The sequence below is a fragment of the Mustela nivalis genome (assembly GCF_964662115.1).
Source record: "Mustela nivalis genome assembly, chromosome: 12".
NCBI classification, from domain to species: domain Eukaryota; kingdom Metazoa; phylum Chordata; class Mammalia; order Carnivora; family Mustelidae; genus Mustela; species Mustela nivalis.
The window spans coordinates 77,418,888-77,444,562 of NC_139031.1; the positions used below are offsets into that span (position 1 = coordinate 77,418,888).

General features: G+C 35.8%; 1 protein-coding gene across 8 annotated transcripts in view; it reads left to right on the forward strand.

Moving 5' to 3' along the window:
- PCLO (piccolo presynaptic cytomatrix protein) overlaps positions 1-25,675 on the forward strand; it is a 407,515-nt gene that overhangs the window by 327,831 nt on the left and 54,009 nt on the right. For 3 of the 8 annotated variants that reach the window (XM_082692496.1, XM_082692498.1, XM_082692502.1), the window contains exons 14-21: positions 664-714; positions 3,906-4,030; positions 6,607-6,633; positions 13,859-13,952; positions 15,083-15,154; positions 17,042-17,222; positions 18,847-19,041; positions 20,283-20,465. In XM_082692496.1, the coding sequence (XP_082548622.1) occupies positions 664-714; positions 3,906-4,030; positions 6,607-6,633; positions 13,859-13,952; positions 15,083-15,154; positions 17,042-17,222; positions 18,847-19,041; positions 20,283-20,465 (928 nt within the window). Of the gene's footprint in view, positions 1-663; positions 715-3,905; positions 4,031-6,606; positions 6,634-13,858; positions 13,953-15,082; positions 15,155-17,041; positions 17,223-18,846; positions 19,042-20,282; positions 20,466-21,411; positions 21,603-25,675 lie in introns of all 8 variants that reach the window. The other 5 variants (XR_014300995.1, XM_082692497.1, XM_082692500.1 and 2 more) reach the window with 5 other exon arrangements.

The window sequence follows — 25,675 nt, forward strand, 5'->3', positions numbered from 1 at the left end:
AGAAGCCGTTGTCTGGGCGCTTCAGTCTAGAAGGGAGCGAGCAGGGGTTGAGCACCCCTGAAGGAGCACAGGGATGGACTTCTCTACCCTCTGTGCTCCCAGGCACTCGTCCTCTAAAAACAAGGTCTTTTTTTTTTTTCTTTTAAGATTTTATGTATTTATTTGACAGAGAGAGGCAACACAAGCAGGGGGAGTTGTGGGGGAGGAGAAGCAGACTCCCTGCTGAACTGGGAGCCTCATCCCAGGACCCCAGGATCATGACCTAAGCTGAAGGCAGACGCTTAATGACTGAGCCACCCAGGGCCCTTAAAAACAGTCTTTTTCATTTCTCTATAGATCTTTAAATCCTGTAAATGCTTAAATTGAATACTTTAAACCAAAGTACTCATTTCATTAAGTAATTGAAAATGTAGTCCCACAGGTATAAAATTATAACTTCAAAACAGACTAAGCAAAGTGAAAAAAGAGATTCCTGTATCTATAATACTAAATACATATTGAAAGGGAGAAGTAGACCCCATGATCTAAGCAGCCAAACAGGTGAAATGCATTTTGCAGGCGGGATGATCTGACCAAATAGAAATTAATTCCAGAAGGAAGTTGAAATGGTAAATTTTGTGAAAGGTGTATCTGTTAATACAATACATGTTTTTAACATTGCAGCCTACTGATGCAACGAAGGTGGTCTCTCATCCAATTACAGGGGAAATTCAGGTAAGGAAGTGTTTTAAAAATCATCATTGTGCCATCTTCATTGGTTATTTTTTCCGCCTACCCTGGTCTGCTGAAATTGTAAACACTGTTAGGACCTTTCCTGTTTTAGATGTATGACAGATATATCACACATACACACCTGAGTACAGACCTATGAAGGAAAAATGCTATTTTATAGGATAGCATTTTAGTACAAATATATAGTTCATAATTATAATGTCATTATAGGTATGGAATTGTATAATTTGATATGTATCTGATGCCTTAACAGTATCAGTATTTTCATGTCTCAGTTTCTACTTGTTGAATGTGTTTCAAACGTGACAGTTTCTTCTGGAAATGTGAGGGTTCGTCTTTGAGTTTCATGAGTCCAGTGCTATCCTCTTTTCTTCCTTCTACCAACAGTTGTTATATAATCGCTGAATATTTCTTCTAGATTAGAGATTTCATACCAGGGATCATAACCAGTTTGTAATTCATAAAATCTACTTGGGGGTTTTGATCAGGAAAATAGAAGAAAAATAGTAGAAATCACTCTTCTTTACATCTATCAATGTGTATTTCTGTGTGTGTATTATATTATAACAATTTCTCACTATGGGTTGTAGTCAGAAATGTTTTAAAAAACTGTGCTTTAGGTGATACCAAAACGTAATTCAGGATAGATAAGAAAAATCATGTAGGAATAAGTAACACAATGCAAAATAATATCAATTTGGAGATAGCAACTTTCAGATAAGGGGGAAGAACAATAAGTCTTAGAGCTGTGTCTTCAACACAGTCTAGAAGAAGTTTTCTTGAACGATTTCACAAAGGACAACAGACTTGAACTACTTTGAGGATAAGCCCCGAGAAAGGGGGACTGTGTTCCTGGGGGAAGAAATGCTTCAAGGAAAGTTCCAGGAGAGTAACAAAAGGCAGGGATCAGCTTTGAGGCCATGAAATGTCCCTGTGCAGATTAAATTGAAACTCAATGAAAAAGAAGCTTGAACACAGCTGAGGGGTGTTAGCCAAGACACTAGGGTGACTGACACTAGTAAATATTGTGGAATAAGGAGAGATTAATTGAAGGGAATCTATATTAAGATTTCATACAGCAAAAAAAAAAAAAAAAAAAGAAAGAAAGAAAGAAAGATTTCATACAGCAGTGGCATCCAGGAAATATAAAGGAGAGGACACAAATGGAAAGGAAGCTTTAATCAACAGAAGTGGAGTATGAGTGTGGAATGGGCAGAAGCACAGAATGCAGGCAGCTTGCCCAGGAGGATCCAGCAGCTCAGATCTGGAACCTTCCACGTTGCACACCTTACAGCCTTGCTGCCTCTTCCCCCTTTCAATAAACCCAGACCCAATCTTTCTTGGTTTCACCAGAAGCCAAGAAAAATACTAAATTTGTTGATTTGCTGATCCCTAGATTTTTTTTTTTTTTAATCTCTCTCTCTTTTTTTTTAAACTTCTTGCTAACAGACCAGTGTTTGCTTTGTTTCTTTTTGGCTTGGGGTTGTTTTTTTTCATCTTTCATTTTCCTTTCCCTTGAGCCGTAGTATTTAATTCTATAGCGGAAATTTACTCTAATAATCTTTCTTAACTCTTAGGCCATTTTCTTTTATTTTTTAGTATTTTCTCATGAATTCAATTTCTAGCTTATTTATTTATTTCCTTGTAGCAAAACCTTTTTGCAAATCCATCTTATATGGACACTCAAATTAATGAATCTGCCAACTCTGGGGTAGCTCAGGGTGGAAGGTGATGGGGGGGCGGTTTCATTCTGTCTCAGAAGTAACACTGAGCAACACTGAGTATTTTCTAAGACACTACAGGATCAGTGCTGGAAAGCACTTTCTTAGGTAGCCTGCAAGTTTTCATTTAAATAAGAAATGGCTTTGGTGCCTCACCAGATGAAAGTGAACATTAAGGCTAACCAAGACTACATGGGGAAGAACATCTCCTTAACAACTGGAAGCTGGTCTAAACCTCAGGGAAATTAATTTCAGAATAATTCCATTTTTTGATACCCCATTAGAGGATACAGTTACTGCAGTTCAAAAATTCCCATTTTTAAAATGTCTTCCTTCGTGGCACTTTGTTTTCTATGTCCTGTTACTTTCATGATCATCGAAGAGAGCTTTTCTGTGTTGAGAAAAACAACAGAAGATTGCTTTTCTGCCAGAAAAATGTAGCCAGAAAAAAGTTGTGGTAAAATTAGGAATTATTTTAATCATCAGATTTTAAATAAAGTTTGGCTTTTCTACATAAACCCATTCTCAACATGAGCACAACATACCTGTTTCCTGTGGTTATAAAAAATAGGTTAGTATTTTTATTTATGGATTTTTTTCTTCTGATAATATAGATCCATTCCTTTCTGTTATCTGATAAACAAAAGCAGCATCAGGCAAAATTAAAGCTTATTCAAAATGATGCCATAAGAATATTTAAATTTTGGAGAAAAATTAGTTAACTTCATTATCTTGAATTATGCAGGTTTTGCAAATATTTCTTTGAATTGTTAATCTTTTCCTATTCTGTGACAGTTGTGCAACACCATTAAACATCTAGGTGACGAAGCTTCTTCTTCCCTTTTAAGCATCTAAAATTAAAGAACAAGATCTTATTGTCTTAAACTCTGCTCTATTAGAAAAGCAGGCACAGAAAAAATTGTTGGTAATATAACATAATATACAAAGAAATAAAATCCACCAGTTCTTAAATATTCTTATATTTCAGACTAACAACTCTATCTTTAAATAATGATTCCACCTACTGCTAATTATTTGGTAAAATGCAAGAGACATTTTCTAATAAATTCATCAATTGATTTATTTTCAAAATCCCGGTAATTGTATTCATGAACGCTAACAACATTTACCATTTTTCTAAGAGTATAAATTTAGTTTGCAAATGTAACTAGCCATTCACTGCATGATTTTTCTTCTAAATGAATTTTAGACAGGCCAGAACTTTAACCATGGAAAGAATGAACCTCACATTTACTAGTAATTAGCATGTGCCTGGGAGCTCTCAATTAAATTAGACATACACTAGTCTGTTCAGTTTCAAGTAAAATGGAAACGAAGGTTGAGGCTCTTTATGAGACTAAAAAAAAAGTACTGATAAATTATTGAATAATAACATATTCTAGATTTCTTAAAACAAAAAATATTCATGGAATATTTTGATATCCTTTTAAGCTTCAAATCAACTATGATCTTGGAAATCTCATAATCCATATTCTCCAAGCAAGAAACCTTGTCCCTCGAGACAACAATGGTTACTCGGACCCCTTCGTGAAAGTGTACCTTCTTCCTGGGAGAGGGTGAGTAAAGACAGTGTCTTCTAAGGATCTCATTGCATGGATTAAAAACCAGTGTTAGTGTTTCTAGTCTCCAGTTTTAAAGAGTTGAATATCTTTCCCTCAGTTTTATTCACATGTCATATTCATTTATTTCCAATTATTAGATAAGGTAGAAATAAGAATTTGCAGTTAAGCCCTGAAGTGTTCCAGGAGAGCCTTGATCATACTAAATCCTGTCTTGATGACACATGTCTGTCTTTTGAATCTAGAAACCTCTATAACCAATCAGATGGACTCAGAAATCATTTAAGGTATTATTTGTGGCGGATTTAGAGAATTTAGCTTTACCTGCCCAAATTCATTTGCAAAACTACTGTTCAGCAATTCATAAGTTACTGTTTTATCTTATAGATTATCATTATCTAGTCCATTACACGTTCATTAATTGACCTATTGATGTCTCCTTATTTATATGTGTATTTTCAAATCATTGTTTTAGAAGTTATAAAATAAGAGTAATATTAGAAATGTTGAATATTTTAAAATGTTTACAAAATTTGGTAAATATTTGGTAAATAGATGAAAAATATCTCTGAATCTCATGTGATAAACTGTTCATATAAAGCAAGCGCTCATTGATGATGTTTAATTTTCACATGATAAATGCAAATTGCTATGTTCTGGTATATAAATCAGTACTCAAGGATGGCTTCAAAACAGTGATTTGGACCCAACAGATCATTATACCTTATCTGAGCAATTTGTCGTAGCCAAATTAGCATGATGAAACCATAAATAATCAACAATTGGGGGTATAATAGAAAGAATTTGGGACTGGTAATTTGAAGGCTCTGGTTTTATTTTTATTCATTTTTCATTTAACTTGAGGATTGACAGTTAAATATTACTTTTACTTGGAAATTTTGAATTGTTGCATGTGAATAGAAAGAATAATGTTGTGACCTACCACGTACTCATTACTCACCTTCAACAGCTGTTACTGCCAGCCCATCATGTCTCATTTTTACCTTCATATACTCCCTCTATACAGATTATTTTAAAAAGATCAAAAACTAGTGATGCACTATAGGTTGGCTAGTTGAATCTAAATTAAAAAAATAGATCTCAACTCATAACTTTTTTCTGCAAATATTTTGCTATGTATTTCTAAAAGATAACTCATTTAAAACAAATACCACATATAATCATTATAATTTTTAAATGTTTAAATAACTCCTTAGTTTCCCCAGATGCCTCATAATAATTTCCTGTTTTGTTTGAAGGCCTAATTAATATTTATAGAACACTTTCTCATTAATAGCAGAATAATGTTTTCTTTTCAAGCACACCAAAAACATTCACCAAGAAAAACTATATTGTGGGCCATAAAACAAACCTCAAAAAATGTAAAAGCACTGAAATCATACAAAGCATGTTCTTGGACTATAGCTGGTTTGTTTGAACAGGGTCAAAACTAAGTTACTTGTTACCTTTGAATCTGCTGTTTGTTGACTAATTACATCACCACCAGCAGATCATCATTTCTAATTTTTCTTGTCAATATTGACAGAGCCAAGGAAGCAGAGCCAATAGTTTTGTCTGTCGGGATATCAAATATACCCAGAAAATAATTTGAAAATTTCCAGGTGTTATATCAAATTAAGGATACAGCCTTTAATTTCATCCTAATGATTTTTATGTAGAAATTTAGAATTGCTGGTTTTGTGATTCTAGTTTTAATTTATTAAATTTAATGTATAGGGGTCACCAAAAGAGCACAGGAAAGGGGAGTTTTCATTTTATGTTCATTTAAATCCTTAGTAGTTACAACTGCAATTTGGCTATCTTTTTTTAATTTGAGTATAATGACAACAAACTGATAATTTCATTCTGCTTTTGATTGGGTCATTAGATCTTCCCTGTTATTTAATGACAATATTATGGGACAAGAAGAAATCACTGCCAATGGTATATCCCTAATTATCATCTGCTAATGAATGAATGAAAATAAAGCAGTGTCTTTTACTTTCTGTCTCCTCTAATAATATCCTGGAGAATATCACCTTTGATCCTCTATGAGAGTCCCTATCTTTTATTTATTACAGATTTACTTAGACTATTTTTTTTTTCAATTAGACTATTACATCCTTGAATAACCTGAAAGGGCAGGCAGATAACAGGACTATGTCAGTTATTCTGGAATGAGTAACAGGGAAGGAGGGAACTAGAGTGAAATAAAGAGTGATTTTTCCCACCTAAAGCCATTGCCCATATTTTGTCAGACAAAACATGCCTGCTGGGTGGGATTTGCCCCACAGGGAACTAATCAACTACCTTTATTCAGTCTGTAAACCTTTCCTTAGATTACTCCTACAGATTACAGTGGCCAAGGCATTTGGCTGTTATTTGGTTTAGAGCTGTTATTTTCACCTTAGCTCCAAGACTCTTTTCTGCCTCATGTTGTTTATATGTTAAGGTGTAGCTCCTCCAGTTATTATTCTCGTATTTTCTTCCTTATTTCTGTTTCTAACTTTTTTCTTCCTGTCTTTCCAACTTGCCTGTTGTATCCTTCACTCTCGCTCTCGGAATCAATGCAGTCAAGTCATGGTTGTCCAGAATGCAAGGTAGAGTTGGTTCTCTTTCAGTATCAAGCTATGCTGTAATGTCTATTTTTATTTTTATTTTTTTGCCTATTTGTGTATATTCACCTGCCATTTGGCTTGGGCTGTAATTTGCATCTTTTTACATGTTGGTGTCTATTGAATTAGGCCACCAGCAAATTGTTTGGATTACAACATTACTGAACAGGTTTGGTAGATGTGTGGCATAGAACACTGAAAAATAGAAAATATTAAAAACAGGAAAAAGATATGAATAAGGAAATACCACCCTGAAATTAGGTGTAACTGGTTTTTTCTATATAATTTGTCCACTAAGATTCTTTTCACTTCTCTGTGATAACCATGGCTTAAGTTCTTCTGGGTCTTCTATTACAAATAAAAGTAAAATCTAGTCATTTTTCACAAGAAACTAGCTGACCTTCCAGATGTCCAGTACTGGGCATGAATGTCATCCTAAATATCATAGTTCTCTAGTCTTTTTCTCTTACTTAGACCCCATATCAAAACATTTCCATGCCATTATACTTTCTGCACCGCAAAGACAGCGCCATGCAGTAGGACACCATTATTGACTTGCTCTCCCACAGTGGCAACAACATGAGAGCTTCCTCCTTTCTTTGCCAGTAGTAGGAAACTGTCTTCTAATAGAGCTCACAACGTGGTACATCATTACATGGTCAGCTAAGGGTAGCTTTCAAATACATAACTGAACACATTCTTCTGCACATCTCATTACATTATATATTAAATGTATTATTTAGTTGGGGAGGTGGATCTAGCACCATCTGTAGCAATGGGCTGATGAGAGTTTTAATCACACCCAGAATATTAATGGTACAGGATTTGGTTTCATCTGCAACATTAAAATCTGACATCTTTACTAATCCTGATGAGCTGTTGCCCAAAAGAAGTTTTTTCTGATTTTGAAAGGTATAGATATTTAAATATTGTAAAGAATAGGATTAGTCACCTCACTCTTTCTAGTGGCCAGAGACTTCGTGTTTCCTTGCACGCAGAATCATGGTAAATTGGATCCTGTGATAGATTGCTTATTATGACTAGTTCCCTCGTCTCAGGACAGCACCCAGATCACTCATCCAGATAGGTCTCAGACTGATGTGCAAAATTAGTTTGGTTGAAAAAGATAGTGTCATTTTAGGACAGACATTATCAGTCACTTTATTCAGAACCTTCTTATCCTTTATCTAGACAAACTGGGGGGAAATTGTCAGAATGACAATGATTGTCTGTCTTTAATTTAGGAAAGAGCGTGTTTTGTAAATGTAGATAATGGCTGAAACAGTCCGGGATGTTCTGGTTACAATTTCAAAGATCTAGAAGGCACTTTCTCACCGTGTGTTTCATCTAGAAGTCACTTCCACCATTTCTTTGAGAACTGTCAGAGCTAGAAGAACTAATAATAACAAGGTACTGACACTGAAATTTTGGCTCAGGAGGCCACTGAATTAAGTCCTAAAGAACTTGGGGTTGAATTTCAACCCTGCCTCTTGGAAGTTGTGAGGTTTCTCTAAAACGATCTCCTCTTCTGCTAAATAAGAATAATAATAACACCCCTTTAGGTTTTTTTTAATAAAATAGACTCAGTAATAAACCAGAAGTAATAAGCATAATGTCTGATACGTAATAGGCTCTCAATAAATGGCACTCGATAGTATCCTTGGTATTATGTACAGTTACATAATAACTTAGGGTAGGTTATACCCCTAGAATTTCTGGAAGCAACTCTGAAACTGGCCTAAAATTGTTATGATATGTGTATACATACAAATGCATATAATTTATATTCAGGAAATATACATATGTGTATATATGTATACATACACACACACACACACACATATATTTAAATTCAGGTGAAGACCTTTAGATTGTAGGGTAGGTTATAGGAAAGGCTACCTAGATACTTCAGCTTAAGAAAGTTGCAAGTAAGAAAGTTGATGGATTGTTCTTATTTTATGATTGGCTACATCAAGTTGCCCATGATCAGTTATACCCACAAAAAAATGATGTGGAATGGTTGGGCTATAGAATTATACAAAATAATTTAACAATACTGCCAGGAAACCAAACAACTTTGTTTTCTTCAAGTTTTCTTCAATCATAAAATATAATACATTTGTCATTCTTAAAATTAAAAAAAAAAAATCCTGTTCGCTAATAAGAATTTCACTGGTCCAATTTTCTCATCTCCTGTCGTTCCCTCTTCCCACCCTTGGAGCACTATACTCAGAAGCTCTGAAAACCCAGTTGTCAGCCCCGAGAGGAGGGGAAACAAGAAAAGAGCCTCCAGAGTGCATGAACTCAGTCCTTGGCCCTGGCTAACTAAGAAGTGGAAAAGAGCAAATCTGAAGGATCTCACTCTCGTTTTCTCTCATTATACTGTTTGACAAAGTACAGGCCTTTTGCCATGAATGAGATTTTGCTCTGATTGAAGCTGATTTTCATTATCATGATAGCTGGAAGTTCAGTTCCAGACCGGACTTTCTCTAAACGTCCTTGTTAACATATCAGACTGTTTCCTCCAGGACCTCTATAAAGCAGGGACAGGTGTTGCATGCATTTACAATTCAAAGGCCAAATCTTTTTTCATTTCAATTGATTTTAAGGGAAAAAAATAGAAGTATATTTTAAGGATTCGTCCAATAAACATTTCTTTAGCACAGAATGTTCTAGACACTGTGCAAAATGCTAAGGGTAGATAGAACTGACAAATGGCCACATAGGCTCTGACTTCAGGGAGCACAGACTGTCAAGTGATGTGCCAAAAACATACTGCTGCTCAGAACAGTACGGCTCATAAGACGGGATATGATTGGAGCTTCTTTCTAAATTAAAGGAAAATCCTTAGAGGAGTAATTAAAAATAAATTGTGTGTGTGTGTGTGTGTGTGTGTGTGTGTGCACACGCGCTTGTGCACGTGCTTGTGTGTATGATTTCCAATAAAGGAAAACCAAATAAAAGAAATGAAAACCTTCAGTATTTCAGATAATTCTATGAAAGAGAAATACAAAGAAGCCATCATATTCCATTCACCTTTCTTACTTTTTTTGAAATTAGAGAAACTCAGAGAATTTTTTTTCTTCTAGTATAGGGGAGAATAATTGAATTTCATGTATCTTTTTCTGCCTGTCATAAAAGCATGTCTACCCCTGAGGAGGTAACTAGTAAATAATTTAAAAAATGAAAGAGAAAAGAAGTTGATTAGTCAAAACTTCAAGAAGATGAAGGTTAATATTTTTATTAGCACCATGACCCATCTTGATTAATTAACTTTTTATTTTCCCTTATTAAAAAACTTCTTTGATTATTAGATACAACCTAATTGTTCTAATATAATATCATTATTGCAATCTTCCAATGAGGGAATATAATGTGTTTTCCAGACAAAGAAGGGAAAGGAAAATGGGCTCTGCTTTTTTCTCGACCTAATTCAGGCTCACATTTAAGAATCCCACTGCTTACCTAGTCACCTTCAACTTGTCAGTCCAGATTTTGATGTGGCTATGAGAAGTGCCAGCAGTTTTCAATTGTGTAAAGTGGAAACACAGCCCATTGAGATCAGTGCTCAAGATGGTCAGTTCGTGGCAGTTCTAAAACAGGGGTTAAAAGGACTTGCTTTGTGTGACCATCTCTGAGCCATAACATTCAAGACCAAAAAAAAAAACTCTGCAAAGGATTGCGTTATCATTGACACAGCACCACCAGAAATAGTGGGGGCAAATGGTGTGTTCCTGCATTAATTCTAAAGGCAGTAGACTCCTTGAGTCCAAAGAGAATTGAAGAATGGCAAACTCACTAATAACATTAAATTCCCCCCCAATTGTGGCTGTTTCTGAGTGGATCTGGACAAGAATAAATATTTATAGTAATTATACTTCATTTCACAACACTCTCTTAGGATATACTATTCAGAATTTGCCTGAACAACTCTAACACTGGCCTAATTTTTATGATATGTGTATATATACATATACACACATATTGTATATAATTTATATTACATATATAGGAAGTATATATATTTAAACTGAAGTGAAGAACATTAGGTTCTATGGTAAAGAAGACAAACTAGGTACTTCAGCTCTTAAACCTGAAGTTAAGAAATTGGTGGATTATTCACTTTTTGTGAGCCTAATCAATTGAGTTCATAATAGCATACGTTTAAGAGCAACCAATCAGTGTTGCCCTATGCTTGAATCATGGCCTCACCAGTTAATAACTATACAGCCTTTCCAACATACCTTAATTCACTGAGTTTCATTTTTTTAATCCTGTCTCATAAAATTTCCATGAGGATTAAATGAGTTAATACATAAGAAGCATTTAGAACTCTGCTTGGGAAAAACTAAGCTTTTAATGAATGTGAGCTGTTTTTATTTTAATGTGCTTACTTTATAAATTGCTTTTCATATATGAATTAAGAACTTCTGTTAAATGTGTAAGTGAAAAAATGACTAAAATATGCAGGTGAAAAATTATAATAACAATTATTCATAGATTCAGAAAAGACATTTAAATAATACAGACTATTTTCACAAATACTGACATATCTAGGATTTTAGTGAAAATACTTGAGTTTGCATTTGACGTTAATTCCTATCTTTTTGAAAAGTTAAGCATTTAATTTTTCAGCATTGGAAAAAAATAATTTACTACTATTCCCCTGTATTATGAACCTTATCCGTATGTTTCCCCATGATCTCATTACCTTACTTACAAAGCCCAAAACAAATAGAAGCCTTAAAACTTATATTGTCATGTGTTTTTCTTCTAAGTATGCCTACCTAGAGAAATAGCCATGAATTCTAAAGTAGTAACCAAGGCTTGCTATTATCTTGAAAGTGGTCACATCCATTCTTCCCATGTCATTATTTTTAAAAAAAAAAAAAAATCAAAAACATAAGATATAAAGGAACAGAGCTTACCAAAGTTATTTTGAATTTATATTGTGAAATATTTCAAAATCAATGAAAATTATAGAAAATAACTAACAAATACTTGTGTTCTTGCCATTTAGTTCCATCAAATTTCAGTATTTTGCTATATAGTCTTCATTTTTTTATTAAAAATATTTTATGGATACCCTGAGGCCCTCTGAAACCATTCCCCTGTCCACTTGAGATAACCACTAAATAGAATTTATTACCTATAATTGCCAAACTGTCTTATGATGTTTATATGCATTTATTTTATATACATGTATTCATATTTTACTATATTATTTCCCATGATTTTGATTTTAAATCATAACTCACTATAGTTATCTTTCTGCACATTTTTTGCTCAACTTTTTTTCAAGATTTATCCATCTTAATTTATGAAGGTATATAATTATTCACTTTAACTGATGCTTACTATTTCATTGAAAGAATGTATCATAATACATATTATCTTATTAATATGCTATTAGAAACAATGTTATGGTGAATGTTCTTAAAAACATTCTTTGTGCAAAGGTGGGAAAACTTCTGTAAAGTGGAAGTGGCAGAAGTCAAAGTAGAATTTTCTAGGTATTTGGGTCCATAATCTTCACCAGTTTCATCTAAAATTCATCTAAAAACTGTACAAATTTATACTGTCTACAGTCTTTGAGAACTCCCGTTTCTTTAAATCCTTGCATATGCATTTCCCTAAAATTGTTTGCAATTTGTCCTGAATGAAAATATGGTCAAATCCTGCTCTCATTTTCACACAAATGAGTTAGTTAGAAGTGACGAGAATGATGCTTTTTTTCTTAAATTGAATTTACTTCTCAGTGGCTGACACAGGAGGTCTTGGGAACTGTTTTAAGTTCATTGGTTCTCCATCTGCACATTAGATTGACCTGGGATATTTTTTTAAATTCTACTACTCAAGCCTCATCCCAGACGTATGAAATCAGGTTCTCCTTGGAGGTACAGGGCAGGGAAATGTGGGTGCAGTGCTGGGCCCTACTTGGCAGCCTCGGAACTCAGATTCCTGGGTGATGCCAATATGCAGTTCATGTTGGGAATTCCTGCCCTGGCGTGTGGCTGATAAGAAAGAGAATAAAGCTGAAGATAGAAGAGAGACATGATAAAAGTGAGTGGAAACTAGAGCTTGATTGTCAGTTGCTCTGTCTAGAATGGTTAGGGTAAATTAGTACCTGGGAAGCAATAGGAGGAGGTATTCCAGGATGTGGCTGTGCTTGAGACCAGGGTCTAACAAGAGTTAGGAACAACAAATCAAGGGTCAGGATCTGGTCCCTTTAGAAAAAACAATTTGTAAAATCAAAGCACGGGAAAGGACTCCAGATGACTAGGTTGGTTTTTAGGACTCTGCTGCCCATGGGAGCTGAAGTATTATCTAGGACCTAAGCTATAAGGCTATGCAGAAAATTTGGGGAAAAGGCCATGAGGATTGGATAAAGGCCTCATCTGTGTGGGTAACATTGGCTAATAGCAAACAACAGTAATTCCAACCCCATGATCTGGTAGATGTCAGCTATAGATGTTCTGTTTGTCTTAACTAGAATAAGTTTGGGATACAAACTTCTAACTGCTGCTCAGACGGAATGGAAAAATCAAGGAAAAATTCACATGCCCCAGGTTGTAAGGAATGAGGAACTATTTTGATCTGGTTTGTAATGATTTATCCAGGCTATTGACATAAACCCAGAATTTTTATGTAATTCCTTTATAACTAAATATCCTGCTTTACTAAGAGTGTCAAATTATACTTTAAGTACAAGGTAACAAATGTTCATAGAATCTCAGCTGTAGCAACAAACATTTCTCATCCTTTCCTCAGTCAAAACAATCATTACAATTTTATACAGACAAAAAAAAAAGACCATTTGGCTTTGCGGACATGATTAGAAGCAAAAGTATTAGAAAGTGAGATACCAAATTATATTTTATGGGGAAGAAGATATTGATGTTACCATCTAGTTCATGCAACAGTCTCCTGGATTCAGGAAAGAGAAAGGTTCTAAAATGATGGTAGAGTTAGAACACCTAAAAGCCTTTCTTTAAAAACTACTTTAGGACAAATGAAACTAAAGGCGTCCAACATATTTTTAAATTGTCATTTTGTATTCAACTTAAAAAAAGGTTTTAGACAGGAAGGTGATGGGATGATTGCATAATGTTTAAAACAAAATTTCATTTTAAAATGTCTGCATGCTGGCTGTGAAGGCATCAGTTAAGGTGAATAATCAAGATAACTCTTTTTTTTCCTTCCAATTCAGTGCTGAGTACAAGAGGAGGACTAAATATGTTCAAAAAAGTCTTAATCCTGAATGGAATCAAACAGTAATTTATAAAAGTATCTCCATGGAACAGGTATGCAATGATTATTGTCTATATAACATATTTAGGCTAATATAAGAAAACCGATGACAAAATTATTGCAGAATTGTAATCTATCAATTTTGCCATGCAAACAAAAAGAAATGTGTAAAATACAGATAATAAACATAGCCAAGTGAAAAGAAATAGGTACGGGGCAAAGTTACCATGAGTGTAAATGTGTGCCTTATAAGAAAGAGCCCAAAAATAAAGAAATAAAGAAACATCTTCCATCAATTATTGTAAAATTTAAATATCCAGACTGGGACACATTTATCAAATTTTAGGGGAAAATATTTTCCAACTAGCTATATATTTTTTTGGTAAAATTTGGTCAATCACTTTTACTTCTTTCCAGTTTTACTGAGATAATTGACATAATACATTGTATAAGTTTATGGTATCCATAATGATCTGATGTGTATATATTACAAAAATAATAGCTGGCTATATTTTGACTTTTACAAATAATACAAAGAAAATATTCAGTGTATATGAATGTGTTGTTGCACCAGACAGCAGTTTAAGAATTCATCTTTTCTCTAAATTAAGGCCTCTTATGAATCAGGCATTGTGGGGCTAAACTTTACAGACAAAGACATACAGAAGACAAACTGAAAGGATTTTCAAGGAGATTTAGGATTTGTCCTCTGGAAGATTTCTAATTTGATTATGAAGTTGAGGCTAGGTACAAATTGTAATCTGGATTCTTGAATTTAAAATAAGTTAAATTTACCCACAGAAATAAGACAATGCTACTTTATTTTTTGGCATTTTACTAAAATAAAAAAACTCCAATCTAAATATGTTACCTAAATAACCTAGGCAATTTTGCATCCTATAAATCCATGTATTTAAAGAGCATTTATAGATTCTGCTCTTTTTCTTTTTAAAAATCAATAGGGAGGTTTAGAAAAGAGGGAATTAGGAAAAGTTTGAGGTCTCTTATGAACAAATACTAGGTCGGACTCTAAAATCACTGACATTTTACATAATATTTAATATAAACCTACATTTTAGATAAAGTTTGAAGTCTTTTTACACAAATGGAAACAGTTTAAGGAAGTGAAAAATAGATGTGATGAAAATTTGTGGGGTTAATAACATTTTGATTTAAACTGTAGCTCAAGAAGAAAACCTTGGAGGTGACAGTCTGGGATTATGATAGATTTTCTTCCAATGACTTTCTTGGTGAGGTGAGCATCTGGTTTCCTTTTCTTTATTTGCTTTCACTATAAGCCACCAATTAAAGTTTACTGATACAAGCATATTTCTTAAGTTTATTAGATTATCATTTTGGTGAAAGCCCTTTTGTAGGTAGGATATATTTCCTGATTTATTCTTTGACTGGATGAATAGTAATTTGAGTAATGGTTTTCATTCTGCCATTTGATGTACTTTTATTAATTTATTAATTTTATTAAATTTTATTACTTTTACTATTTATTAAGTTTTATTAATTTTACTATCAATTTTATCGATTATTAATTAATTAATATGTATTAATTTATTAATTAAATTCACTGTTGATTTTATTGAATTATTAATTTATAATTAATTTTCAGATGAATTATTAATTGCTTTGGTTGGAGATATGCAATCATGCTGTGAATCCAAATTTGAGGCAGATTACTATAAAATGAGCTAGATTTTTTAAATAGATTTTCAGGTACTTAATTGTTCTTCCTCACTGCAGCTGTCAATGGTTTGATGTGACTTTCTGCATTCTTATTTCCTTTAAGCATCCCAAGAAAAATCTCTCAAAATATTTTATGAGACAGAACTAGAAGTAGGAGAAAACAATGCAAAACAATTTTATGTAAGTTCACATGGAATCTAACCTAATCATGAAATCTGGTGCAGTGGTCAGATCCTGTGCCTTTTTTTAAATCTATCATATTTCAAAAAATATACTATATTTAATAATCTTTACTTAAAGCAGAAGTTATAAATTAATGTTAAAAAAAATCATCTTCAAAAATAAAATAACACCTAAACAATATGATATCCCTTCCCAGAAACAATGGACAACAGTTGTTTAGTCTATGTGCCATGAGACCTTATTTGGTTCCAAGACTCCATACTTTTCTTTCCTATCAAAACTTGGCCATTTGACCTTTACTTGTAGGCTTCCTTGCTGGTATGGCCCCTGGTACTAGTCTTTGGACAGTTCTAGGATGCAATATGCTATCTGACTTAATGTTCCATTTCAGAAAACTGATTTATGTAGTCCTTATAATTTATTGTTGACATGAACCTAGAGCATATATTCATTGTGTTCATTCTCGTTTTTTTATATCTCATCAAATCTAAAATGCCAGCAATTGTGAAATGGGTTATTACTCATGAACTACTAAGAATTTAAAAAATGCTGCTAGTCAAACCATGACACAATACTTTCTCACCATAAATTGTTAGTCATATCTCTATTTCAAATATGAGTTAAAGTATGTTTTAAAATACAAGGAATAAGTCAGTAATTGCAAATAATCCATTTTTTTCTTTTGTCCCTCTCGTAACTAAAAGCAAATTTTTAAAAATGATATCCTAGTTTTAAAAAAAAAGATATCCGAGTTTATTACTAAATGTGTTCATTTAACAAAAGAGGACTTTCATTCACAAAGATTGAGTTGAGACTCCACCTTTTTACATCATCTCCAAATAATGTAACTAACAAAGATTTTATACAGTTCAGTTTAATCAAAAGTTCATTTAAAAAAAAATATTTATTTTAGAGAGAGAGAGAGTTCACAGTGGGGAGGGCAGCAGGAGAGCAGAGCAGAGCAGAGCCCTGTGCAGGGCCCGATCTCACAACCCTGAGATCATGACCTGAGCCGAAATCAAGAGTCTGATACCCAACCGACTGCACCACCCAGGTGCCTCTAATCAAATATTTTTCAGGCATCTAATATGCACAAGACTTTGCTCCCAATGTCATGGGTAAAGAAAAATGAGGAAGACAGTCTTGTCATCTTCAAAGTCATACTATGTCTTTTGGCTTATATCCTTGAGTAAATTTCAGATCACAGAAACAAGTAATGAATGAATCATATCAATTTCATTGACCTATTGCCTTTTTTCAGGTATTGATTGATTTATCTAGCACATCTCATCTCGATAACACTCCTAGATGGTATTCTCTCAAAGAACAGACTGAAAGCATTGATCATGGCAAGTCTCATTCCAGTCAGAGCAGCCAGCAGTCTCCAAAGCCGTCTGTCATCAAAAGCAGAAGCCATGGTATCTTCCCTGACCCATCCAAGGGTAGGAGTTATTTCAAGTAGAAAAAGCTTTTTTCTATTTGTTCACTCAGTAACTTTTGAATATGAATGCTTGTATACTTAATATATTTTACAGTGTTGGATTCTTTTGGAAAGTATGTAATATAATATCCTACAAATAGTAATGGATATGGAATCAGGAAAAATGGGCTTTAGTCTCAGATCAGCACATAATTAGGTGTATGACTCTGTGATCTTTACCTCTCTGACTCTGGTTTTCAAATGGTACAACAGAGGGGGTTGGGCTATAGGAGCTGTTGGATTATTTCCAGCTGTCAAAATGAATGATAATATGATTTTATAAAATATGTTGGGGGTATTTCATAAAGAAAAATAAAAATCCTCAACATTTCATTGACTAGACATACTCATCATTACCATTTATGCATATATTTTCTCGTTGTTTAAACCCCTATTTTTTTCAAAGGTATATTCTTACTCATATATGTGTAATATAACAACATATATAATTTTGCATCCTGGTTTTTACTTACCATATCAAGATCATTTTCCCCATGTCACTGAAACAATGGGTATGTCAAAATTTGATTATACCTTTCCTAAATGTTGGCCTCGAGCTAATTCTATGATTTTTTTTGAACTACTATCATTATTTTTGAAATGGTAATGTTATCCCTTGGGTTTGGCAGTTTGCACAGCATTCCCATGTGAATGAGCTTTTCCTTCGAGAGGTTCGTTGCCAATGATCCTACAACACAAGCTTAACCTTCATCATCAACCAAGTGACTGCCTAGATGAGATAACCATGTAGTATCTTACCTAGACATACTGAACTATTTTTAAGTGTCAACTATAAATTTTTATACCGGACCTGAGCATTGCTCCCTTCTCTCCTCTTCTCAGAAAGTACATCAAATTGAAAAGTGGTTCTTTGTACATTAGAAAGGAATGGGTCACAAGTGCAAGTGTTCTCGGAGATGGAAAACCACGAGGCCAAGTCCAGTAGGCCACTGAGTTGATATGACAAACCACGGACTGACCATGAGGGCTACAGATGACTTATGAATGAGCTTTATAGGTCATTTATGGATTCCACTTAGCCAGATCAACTCTACCCTGATTAACTTTCTGGAAGATCATTAGCATACAGATCTCTCTCTCTGACGGCCATAGTAAATGTGGGATCTCTATAGACGTTCTCTGAAACCCTCTGAGACATGATTCTCCAGTCTCTACTGTTTATGTGTCCTGGTGACTCAGGCCCCTTCATCCGGGAATTCCCTGCATTTTCACTGAAAACTCCTCCGTGGGCATGTGAGCTTCTTGTCTCTTGCCTGGTCCCTCCTAGAATTAGCGGTGGCTTGGAGAAACTGAAAGCTAACATACGCATTTCCATGAGGCTGGTGAGATGTCTGCCCTCTTCTCAGACTTATCTCTTCTCACCATGATTATCCTTTTGACTTTCCTCCCCAAAACTGTTTCCCGAATGTTTAATCACATTACGGAGTGGCGAGCAGTTGCATAAATGAGCCCGAAAGGAAACCGAATTAACATAAATCTTAGACAGTTCCAAATTGTGTGAGACCAAGCTTGACAGGAGGAACGCTGGAGCACTGTTAACTCACGTCTCACCCTCTTGTAACCAGACATGCAGGTTCCCACCATTGAGAAATCCCACAGTAGTCCCGGTAGCTCGAAATCCTCCTCCGAAGGCCACCTGCGCTCTCACGGACCGTCGCGCAGTCAGAGCAAAACCAGCGTCGCCCAGAGCCACCTGGAAGATGCTGGGGCTGCCATAGCCGCCGCCGAAGCCGCGGTGCAGCAGCTCCGCCTGCAACCAAGTAAAAGACGCAAATAAATTCCTCAGCATGGCAGCTTCCTGTTCATCTGTTGCCTCTCTCTCTCCTGCTGTCCTTCCCTGTTCGCTTTCCGTGTTTTGGCAGACCCTGCTCCCTCTGTCCTCTGTCCCTCTGTCCATGTGAGAACAGTACCAAGACATCAATCCGCTCTTTCTTATTTAGATTTCTTTTTTTTTTTTTTTTTTCATTTCTTTATGTACGTGGACTGCAGTAAAACTGGCTGTTTCCCCTCTGTCTCCACCATCCATCCAACCTGGCTCACAGTATTTGGTAGCTGTGTCTGTGATGTTTGCAGGCAAAGCAGTGTTGTGTGTCCTTTTCGTGTGCACCGAAATATCCTTGAGAATCCAGGAATTATAAGCACAAGTGGCTGCCAGTTTTCCAGGCATTACACCAAAAGAAAAAAAGAAAAAAAAAAAAAAAAGAAAAAAGCACACACACAAGCATTTAGAGCTGATTAGAGATGAGATTCTCGCATCCGAAAACACTCAGAAATTGTTGGGCAGAAGAGTAATGCGACCAACAGTCGAGTTCTTGAGCGGAGCGGGAGGGGGAAAGCCATTTCCAGCTTAAAAACCTCAATGAATTATGCATGTGAAATGTTGTAGCTTTCCATGTGGGAAACTTTCTAGCCTTTTGGGAAACACATCTGTGAAGAAAATCAAGTCTTATATTTTCCAAAAAGTACATAATATTAATAGATGTATAGACATATGTGATGAGGCAGTGTCACCTCATTCAGGAACACAGTCGGGTCCATTCTCTTGGATCACACTTTGTATACCCTATCAGAGAATTTCTAGGTTATTTCCTTTTCTAACCATTGGAAATCCTTACACAGTCAAGATGCTGATCAAAGAGTAACCGCTCACCCAACTTAACTGCTGTTTTGTCGTTGAGTTTGCAAAAACTTAGTCAGTCGATATGCAAAAACCGAACAAGTGCAGAGATCTGACAAACGGAGCTGCCGTTTCACTTCCAAGCAGCGTCAGCCAGATCACGGAGAGAGATTGATGTTAGCCCCATCTCCCCAAGTCTTCATTTCCTGAGAAACAGCCAGTTTTAACCCCTCTAGTGCTGTGCATGTGGTGTCATTTTGGCCTTTGAGAACACAACTTCCTGGGATCGAGCAAAAGATCACTTCTGTTTGCATGAGTAACATTGAAGCTGGTTCCATCTGAGGATACATACTCTGGGTTTCCATTTCACCCACACTGCCACAGCAGCACATAAAAGCGGTCAGACTAATCATGCCAGGAAGCAGCACAGACACAGCATAGCAGGCGTCCTCCCCATTCAAAGAACTCAGTCTGATAATCTGCCTCCACCAGCCAATGGCAACCAAGACCAAAGCCAGCTAGCCCTCAGGAAGGTGGTGTCTGATGGACCAATCAAGCCAGAAGGAGGTGAGCAGAAAGGCGCTATGCAAAGCACACAGCCAAGAACATCCCCCACATTTAAAGCCCTCATCTTTTAATTTTTTAGAGATTGTCTGATAAAATATGTTTATCTCCTTTTTAATGTGCTTTTGTGGGCATGGCATTTCAGGACTTTCATCATCACCGTGTAAGTCCCCAGAACAGTCCCATAATATATTGACTACAGTGATTTGTATTTTTCTATGCACCGGGCATCTTTTGACTTCTGTTGGGAAATAGATTAACAATATTCATATTGCAGAATGGAATGCATGCTACTAACCTAATCTGTTCAAGCATGACTATAAATATGTTGCATTGTGATAAAAGTTTAAACTGCTCAAAATTCGAATTAGCATACCAGTTGGAATGTAGATCAGTTTTTGTCGCATATTATTTCAAGTGTAACTTTTTGAAACTTCAGTGGATTTTGGAAATTCTTAGAGGAAAGTAAGGGGAAAATTGTTAATGCACTAATTCACCTTTACATGGTGAAGGGTTCTCTCTTGATCCTACAAACAGACATTTTCCACTCATGTTTCCATAGTTGTTAAGTGTATCAGATGTGTTGGGCATGTGAATATCCAAGTGCCTGTGTAATAAATAAAGTATCTTTATTTCATTCATAAACTATGGGTTCTGAGCCATTGTTATATAATGTAGCTTAAAATGAGTGTGTCAGTTTTTGCTTTCTCATTTGATTCCTTGCAATAGAGTATTGCTAGTTACTGTTCTGTTGCTAGTGAGACCTCCAATGATAGAACATTTGGGGAGTGGAACAAAGTTTTATGTTGAAACATCATTAGCTAGATGGAAAAATCATTACCAAATGAAAGCACCAAGCGTCCATAAACACGTGAGTAAGTAATGGGGTTGGGCTCTTCTAGGCAATACTCCCGCTGTTTCTGGCCCCCACATCTGATCTACTCCACAGTCTTCTCAGGTTCCTGGATAGAGGAGGACAAATTCCCTGAGCCCTGGCTTTGGAGATCTAGCTAAACTAGATTCCCGTAGCTGTGTTCAGAAAGGAGAGCAAGTTTGTATCCATCCCTAACTAGACCCCAACACTCCCGGGATTTTCCCCCAAGAAAGAGTATCACCGCCAGTACCAGGAATCAAATGAAGGTGATTATAAAATTATCTTCAAATTTAATTCAAAAACATTTATAAAATAAAGTGTTTAAAAAAATAGGATAGCAGTGCCCCTCTGAAGTGCCCCCCAGCCCTAAAATACCTGATTTTGTGATTCTCTACTTGTCTGCAAATTAAAGTCAAGCCTTATACTTTTCTATTGTCTTTTTTTTTATTCTCCAAAAACTACCATTTTTAATATGTCTTGTCCCAACGAATCAGATATTTAGGAGAAGTGAAAGATGTATGTTGCCTAAAGCACAGTGATGTTTTCTGAATTAGCTGGGTAATTATCCCCTATGCACAGATTGCCTTTTCTAATTAGCGTACTGGTACTTTCCAAAAGTACTTAAAATCTCACCTCTTACCTTTTCTTCCGTCAAGTTCAGTTGGTTTCTTACAGCCACTCATTTTCTTACTTTAAGTATTCCGTAATGATGTCACAGTAGTGAAATGCTTCCCTATCTCACTCTATTTTAAATTATCATGATTTCGGAATTACTATATAATCTTTTGTCTAATGTTTTTACTAGATGCAGTTCTTAAATTTGTAGCACAATATGTTTAATTCCTTTTCCTTGCATAACGATGTAATGAATAATCTCATCCATTTAAGGTGCTGTGACTGAATCCTGAAGCCATTCTTTATCAAAATAATCAAGATAACATAGCCTGCTTTCTTGTTTAATTTGGTAGTGATGATAAAATGCCATTTTCTAAAACATATTTATTTCCCTGCTGCCGTAAATATACCAACAATGTAATTCAACCATGCATTTTACCAATGAAGGGTAAACATGCTATAGGAATTGAATTTATATAAAATGATGTAGAATTCAGTTGTAGTAGAAAAATGGGTATGAGATTGAAACATACAAAGCGTCAACAAGGTCCCGTTCACTAACTGCATAAGTAAGTGTTCTTATTAATTTTAAGTGTTTAGATCAAAGCCTTCCATTTCAAGCCTCACGATGGAGTTCACACAGTCCCGTTTGCACTCCGATGATAGTGCCCTCCATTTGAACAGTCCTTCACGTTGTACTGAGTGTTCTGTCACCCATCTTCTCATTTTACCACACATGGTAGAGGAGGTATTCATGGCAGATATTCTTATAGTTGTTTTCTGAGTGATCAGAGAGTGGGCTGGGATGACGGAGAGAATACACAGAAATTTCTAGAATCAGCAACATGACCCTTGTTTCCTAGGCCTACACCTTTGTTTCTTAAATAGCATTGGCTCCTCTGAAATCAAACTCTTCTGATTCCAGTAAAAACAGTTGTCATTTACATACTTGTTATTTATCACTTAAGTTCTTACAAATGATTAGAGGTTGCTAGAAATGATGGCAGAATACAATTTAGACTTGCTCTCCCTACATGATCCTTTTTCTGAAGGCTGAAAATTAAGCTGCCACGAAGCGAGGAAATAAAGACCTCTCATGCATGAGCCCAGTGTGGCAGTAAGCAGAGTCCGTAGAGACTGTGTGTACATCTGTAGTCATTTCTATCAAGGGTGACAAAATTGTCCCTAAAGAGCCTTTCGAATTTTTGTGTGTGTGTGAACTTCTCAGCAGATTTCTGCCTGAAGTGGCATAAAATATGGGTTAAGTAAGAATTATGGAGTGAGCCAGAAAGAACTTTCTCTCCTCTTCTGGGCTTAGTTATACTCTAGGAACCCCGAAGAGAAAGATTAGACAGATTGTGCCAGATAATCCTAATGCCTAAACAACTCTTTTGTATTTAGAAATCCCTAGAAATGGGTTTTTTTTTCCAAGCCAGTTGTTTTGGCTGAACAGAGGCTCTGCCATTTCAGAAAGTGACAGCAACCAGAAAGGAGAGTTTAAAAAATAGTTTTGTTTTGTTTTGTTTTGTTTTTACCATATTCAAACTGAAACAAATTGAAGCATATTTTAACCTTAAAAATTAACTAGTTGACAACCACTATTTTACATTTTAAGTGCTTTTGAAATTCCTGACTTATTCTTGTTTGATACTAAGACTTTATGTGAATTTTAAAATAAGGAACAGTAATAGAGGCTGAGGAGAAATGTCCCTCCACTCTGGGAAATGAGATAAGAGCCATTGGAACGGGTTGGAGAGGATAGGCGAGCAGGTGGACCATTGAGTAAGTTGTGTGAGGAAATATGATTAAGCATTCCTTGGAGGGGTCGAGTTGTAGGAGAAAAGTCTAAAGCTATTTCCACAGACCACTGCTGGAAACTCTGCTTTCAATAAGGCTCATTTTCAGCCCCTGTCACAGAAGCGTTTCATATCTGCAGTGGTCGTAGTGAACTCTTACTAAGCCATCACGCTGTGGGAGCTGCTCTCTTGGGCGAGTGGTAGGGGGTGGCCGGGCTGGGAAGTGGGGTGCGCTTCGGGAGTAGAGGGTACTGTCGATGACGAAGGACGATAGCTAATCTGTGTCCCATTCTCTTCTGACCAGAAGTAGATGGTCACTTTTGGTCAGAAAGAATTTAGCATTTCTGTTTCTGGGAAGGACAGGGTTCAAAAGGAGAAATCAGAAGACAAGTCAAAGTGAGTTCATTTGGAGGTGAAGTCTTCCATCACGTATGTAAGAGGTTAATAAAAACAGATTTGTGTTCCTCATTTCAGCGTGTTCATGTAAAAAACAAAAACTTAAATAAAAGTTTGGGTAGTTGAAAATGAAAACAAAATTTAACCTGTAATGATCTGAAAAGAGCAAACATCCAGCAAAATCTGAAAGACTCCAATGGGATAGTTTCAGCTTTCAGAGTTCTCTGCTTGTTTTTCCTGGGGGTGAGGGTTTTCTTTGTTGTCTGTGAAGATCAAGATGCTCTTCTGAAGTTTTTTTTAAGAGTTTCCATACTCTCTTAGAATTATGATGCATTTTCAAATCTTTCTTCAGTCATTAATTGCCAGGAATATCTCCGCCATCCATGCAAAGTCACAGAGAGTAAATGTATAGCTCTGACCATGTGACACTGTGTCTCGTTTATGGACGTTTATCCGCAAAGGTGAATCCACCGACCTTTGGCAACTTTGTTCTTTTCCAGTAATAGCTGTGGGTCTGCACCAAGCCATTCACATGTCTGCTTCACACTGGGGATTTATATGTTCATTTCATGTGACATGACCAACAAGACCAATGGGCGTACCTCAGTAGGGCCGTACCTTGGTCAAACGATCTAGCTATGGGCCTGTATAATTGGATGTGACTGTGAAGACATGAGCTAATTTTAACATGCCAAAGTCCCTTCAATGCTGTTTATGACATAGCTTTCACCACGTTCAACTTAATTTTTAAAATGCAAATTATTTGGGCTTGAAGAAATTATTTTCAAAAAAAGTTACTTTATCAAATAACCACTAGGGAGTGAGATAGGCAAGTAAATGCTGGTGGAGGAATAAATGAGAAGCTTGGAGCATGAGAAGGCTGATGGGGACACAGTGTGGGACCCTGGACAGAGCACACAATATGAGCACGGGGGCTGGGAATGCGTTCACCTGGGTAGGAAGGATCACGGAACTGGGGGGAACACTACTGAAGGAAAGGCAGAGGAATGGCAAGGCACCATTGGGCTACTTAACAGATTTGCCTAAGTCCAGATATCTAACTGTCCGTGAATTACTTGATTTTTTTTTTTTCCCACTTCCCCATCTGCATGTACTACATTATGTAAGACCATGATACTTCACCCATTCTGCCTTATGGGAGATAGTCGGGGCGGGGGAGGGGGGTCAGGAGAAAGGGGGCTTAGTGGGTTAGGATGAAAGGAATCTTCATGTGTACTGAGGCAGACTCTGAAAATGTTCTTTTTTCTTTTTACTTTATTACTGTGTTGAATGTATAAATATATAATTAATTGTTGAGGAGCCAAAAAAAAACCTTGCTGATTTAAATGGGAACATTTAAAAATAAAAAGAATAAATGGGACATATTATATCAGAAATGCAGAATTTTGATTGGGGTCTTGGGTTTTTTTTTAAGATATATGAATAGGAATAATATGGACAATCATAGCTTTATAACTCAATGTATTTTAAGATGCTGTAAGATAACTAAAGATTTCCATGAGATACTAAAG